Here is a 4,930-nt window from a genome sequence, read left to right as displayed (position 1 = left end):
AAAAAAAAAAAAGCCCTTTCTGCCTCCCCTGCCATCATGGAGCCCATGAAAAACCTCGTGGTAAAGGGGGACAAAAAAAGCAGCAGGTTCTGAAGTTCTGCTGATTGCACCCACCTCATAGAATATGGAATCATGGATGCTGTCAACTTTGAGCAGTTTTTGCAAGAGGATCAAAGTGAACAGAAAAGCTAGGAATGTAGGTAGAGGGATAGTGATCAAAAGTTGCAAGGGCAAGATCACCTTGACTTCTGAGATGCCTCTTTCCAAAAGGTATCTGAAATATTTGCAGAAGAAAAATCTACATGATTGTGTGTGCGTAATTGCTAACAGCAAAGGGGGTTATAAATTACGTTACTTTCAAATTAACTAGGACAAACAAGAGGAGGAAGATGAGGATTAAAAGTCATTTATGTGAAATATTTTATATGAGTTCTTGAATAAAACTTGGGAAACAAAATGGAGGTTCATCCTGGTGTCTCTGCAGTATGGATTGAACAGGAAAAGAGAAATCACAGTCAAAGGGCTTCATTTGAGCTGCCACTCACTCACTTGTAACTAGACTTTTTTTTTCTGCTTGAAAATTTCAATTCTCATGGTAATAGGAGAATAGAAGGAGACAGTGACTTTAAGGGAACTGACGGCCATTGGGCAGGTAGATGAGGGTGTGGAGATGTAGGCTGCAGGTAGCCACTGTTTTATTTTTAAAAGTGTGACTGTCAATCGTCACTGGCGCTTTTCTCAAAAAAATGATTCAGGAATACAAGTGGGCTCTTCTAATTACTTAAAAGAAAACAGGTGATGGCTTTCTAAGTTTCCCTGTGGGAAAATGACAGTGTCAATAAAATGCAGGTTTCTGGGCCCTTCGTCTTACATTCATTTTGTCATTACAAATTTGTCTTGAAGTACATAATTATGTATACAAATCCTTTTCTTCCTATAGAAAGATACTGTGCTCCTTCAGAGTTGCTACGTAGTCCATCACCCACCATAAAAGGTTTGGAGAGCGACAGTAAAAAGTCCCAGGTTCTAAGTTAAGTAAATATGTACAAGAATGAATCTATACATCATCTGTTTCTACATGTCTTTGCAACAAACTGTCCCTTTGGTTTCCAGCAGAGGGAGCTACAGGAATAGAGCTTCCATATGTGGCCTCCTGTGTGGGGCACAGAGTTAGGGGTCCTTCATGCCAAGAGCTCTGGAGGCTCTCCTGAATAGGGGGTGGGGGGAGGGGAGGAGGGTACGAAGAAGATGAGACTGAGAAACCTCCCATGCCAGAGACAGGAGATGCCCAGGAAACAGCTGCTTCATGCTAGTCAGACCACGACTGGATCTAACATCAGAAGTCATTCTACAAACAGTGGTGTGCCTCAGTGGGTGCAGAGGCTAGAGGACCACCAGAGGGGGCTACCAAAGTTAGGAAGACAGAATTGTTTCAGTGAGTGACTTTAAAAGAGACCCTGATGCCTTGTGGCACCCTTCAGAAATTCAAACAATAATGCAGAAGTGTCTGCCTTGTTTTAGAATTTATGGTGCATAAAATTTATGTTTTTAAAAGAGCTTTCCTACAGTTAGTTTCCACACCTGAAATTGTGATGCTCTGAGAGTTACACAGCTGAAAATTCAATGTTCAAATCCTACCTTGGCTCCAATTTAACATTTGGTGCTTTGTGGATAGACTTGAACTGCTGAGGCTTTGCAATTTCACTTGTGATAACGGCTCTAGCATTATTTCCACGCAAATTTCTTTGAAGCAGGATTGCTTGCATATTTCTTCTCTGCCTTCAGCAAAGGCAATTTCTTTCAAACTTCACTGAGGCATCAAGAGCTCCGTGGTAATGTCCCTTACCATGATCATTAACTGTAAGTTTTTGCCTTGAGTTTACAAATCTTACTTGTGTGTTGCATTGATGTTCCCATGTAGTAATTTTTAGTTTGGTTGTGAAAAAAATCAATCCTGGGCTGAAGTTAGCATTTAAGTTGTTTAAAAAGAAAAAAAGAAAGAAAAGGAAAAAAAAAGAAAACTAGTCCCATATTTTAAAACTTGTAATTAAATTGAAATTAAAAAAAAAAAAAACAGAAAAAAAAATTTGTGTGTGTAGAGATGAGATCTTACTACATTTCCCAAGCTGGTCTTGAACTCCTGGCCTCAAGCCTTCCTCCCACCTTGGCCTCCCAAAGTGCTGGGAATACAAGTATGACCCACTGTGCTCAGCTTCTTGCTTATATTTTTATTGCTAATACATTTCTAAGTATTTAAACCACGGAGCTAGAATTATGGTAATGGTGCAATGCTTTTCCAGGTGATAAAATTATCTCTAATTTTTCATCTGTATTACAGCTTTCACTATTTGCACACCCATTTCAGAAACTTCTCTAGAGTTGAATTAATAGGGAGATTTTTACAGAACAATTTTATACTTTACTCTCTTACATATGGATATAAGATCAAGGACTAAAAATGTGCCCTTAAGCAAAAGGTAACTTGTTTAAGGTCAAGCAGTGTTTTAGAATTAAAAATTAAAAAAAATAAATAAGGAGATCAGTCTAAACGGCATTAAAATAGTTCAAAACATGTAGCAAGGGAGAGTCAACATAATATTTGTGCAAGAATATACTTCGAGAATAACACAGAAGCAAAGTATCACCAAAAAACAGGAGATGATTCAGAAGAAAAACTGAAGAAAAGTCACAGACAAGTTGAATTTTTTTTTCATTTTCAGCAAACACTAACTGAGATTGTTTGGGAAGCAGAACTTTTAACATATAATGCCATCTTACTTGTTTTCCCTTAACTTCCTATTTTTGGAGAAACCTTGATGTCACCAGGTTTTATCACACATTGTAACTTTCTATACTTATTTACCACCATTAGCAACAAGTAATTCCTATACCACAAAATTCACTGAAATTTGTATCCAAAAAGTGCAAAAATTAAAGAACAATAATTTCCAATATTCTGACCATCATTCCCCAAGTTCTCTAGCTATAACCACATTCTGGTTAATCAACATGGTTTTAGAGCCACATTAATTCTGTAAGATACATATTCACTTCATGGATAGTATCTGAAAATGATTTATCCAAAATTTCTAAATCAGACTCATAACTCATCTCACTAGGATATGTAATGAAGTTATGTATCTTATAATCATGTGCCAAAATCAAATCACTTGAGATAAAAATGTACATTTGAGTGTAATTTACACGACAGTTTTCATAAACTTATTTCACTCAAATTTTCCTTAAATTTACAGTAATATTAAGATAATTCTAAAATCATAATCTGTGATATAGCTAGAGATATTTGCATGCGAAACAGTACTCTTCAAAGTAAATAAAAATTTTGCAAATCTAAATATTTAGTTTCATAATTCTAAACCAAAATAGTAAAAAGAAAAAGGAGAAATTTACCTTCTCAGTTCTTGTCTTCTTTTTGTATTACAGTACAGAGTATCTGCGTGATCTGATGTCTGAAACTTTTTTTAAAAAAAAGGTCTATCATTTAGGAAACATAAATCGTACACTGGTACATATTTTTTTCTATAGTTTATGATAGTGAATAGGCTGACACAATAATTTACTTAACACTTCCAATAATCCCGTCGACAGATAGTATCATCATCCCTGTTTCACAAAGCTCAAACAGAGCTAGGTATCCTTCTCAAAGTCACAGAGCAAGTCTGCAGCAGAGCAGTCATCTGAAACCAGTCCTGTCTGACTCTCTCTACGCTACCATCCTATCTCTCTACGTACTCTGAGTAAACAGGGCCAAGCACAAGAAAGATAAGAGAGACATAAAATATAATTCATGTCCTAAAGAGCTTAGAGCTTATTTTTTTACATATAAGAATAAAGACAAGTAGAACATGTACAAATAACCTAGTATAAGGATATAACTGAGTGTCAAAACAGAAGAGTCAAAAAGTGCTAAAACAGTTCAAAATATCAACCACCTGAAGAGGAAAGGTACCTAGGAAAACAGGTGGACAAAATAGTAATCATAAATAATAAAGCTTGAAAGATGGGTAAAAGAAGAAGGCATTCTAAGAAGCTGAGGATAACTGGCATAAATTCAGCAGAAAGAAAATAAACCAGCCTAGCTAAAGGCAGAGGGCCTCTTTCACGGAAGAAGGGGAAGAAAAAAAGAAAGAAAGAAAACTGGATAGTTAAGGTATGAACAAATTTAAGAAAGCCCTGAATGGGTAGTGAGTAGAGATTTTCAGCAGAGGAGAAATGGGATGAAACTAGTGTTTTAGGAAGGTTAATATTGCAAAAATAAATAGAAACAGCAGCTTAATTATATGAAAACAAGCAAGTAAATTCTTAAAAACACAATTCTGCACCCCCGGAACTTTCACTACTTATCTTATATACCCACTATGTAGCTATCCTGGATATGTACATAACTTCAACTTGAATGTGGTAAGTACTTTTACCACTCGCCTATGGATTAGCTTAATGTGTTTCATCTGCTGTCACTGTTTCTAATTATTTGTATGATAGTGGAAATAACTCTGGACTTGGCTCTGTTGCTGTACACAGTTTTGTGGCCTTAGAAAAGTCAGTTAACCTTCTGGATTTCGATTTCTGAATCTGAAAATGCAAACAATGCATCTGCCTTGGCTACCTCAAAAGGGGACAAATATTAACTTTTGGGAGGCTGAGGCGGGTGGATCACTTGAGGTCAGGAGTTTGAGACCATCCTGGCCAACAAGGTAAAACCCCATCTCTCTAAAAATACAAAAATTAGCCTGGCCTGGTGGTGTGCGCCTGTAATCCCAGCTACTCAGAGGCCTGGGGCAGGAGAATCGCTTGAACACGGGAGGTGAAGGGTGCAGTGAGCTGAGGCACAATCACTTGAACACTGGAGGTGGAGAGTACACCACTGCACTCTAGCCTGGGCAACAGAGCAAGACTCTGTCTCAAAAAA

General features: G+C 37.1%; 1 protein-coding gene across 7 annotated transcripts in view; it reads right to left on the bottom strand.

Moving 5' to 3' along the window:
- Positions 1 to 4,930, bottom strand: part of SWT1 (SWT1 RNA endoribonuclease homolog) — an 86,995-nt gene that overhangs the window by 74,043 nt on the left and 8,022 nt on the right. For 4 of the 7 annotated variants that reach the window (XM_037737076.1, XM_017524517.2, XM_037737078.1 and 1 more), the window contains one exon: positions 3,412 to 3,476. In XM_037737076.1, coding sequence (XP_037593004.1) covers positions 3,412 to 3,476 — 65 coding nt within the window. Of the gene's footprint in view, positions 1 to 1,638; positions 2,041 to 3,411; positions 3,477 to 4,930 lie in introns of those variants that run through there. The other 3 variants (XM_017524518.2, XM_037737075.1, XM_037737077.1) reach the window with 2 other exon arrangements.

This window comes from Cebus imitator, unplaced genomic scaffold, assembly GCF_001604975.1.
Source record: "Cebus imitator isolate Cc_AM_T3 unplaced genomic scaffold, Cebus_imitator-1.0 Scaffold33, whole genome shotgun sequence".
Classification (NCBI taxonomy): Eukaryota; Metazoa; Chordata; class Mammalia; order Primates; family Cebidae; genus Cebus; species Cebus imitator.
Note: the sequence above shows the minus strand (reverse complement) of the source record. Positions and strands in the feature narration are given on the sequence as shown.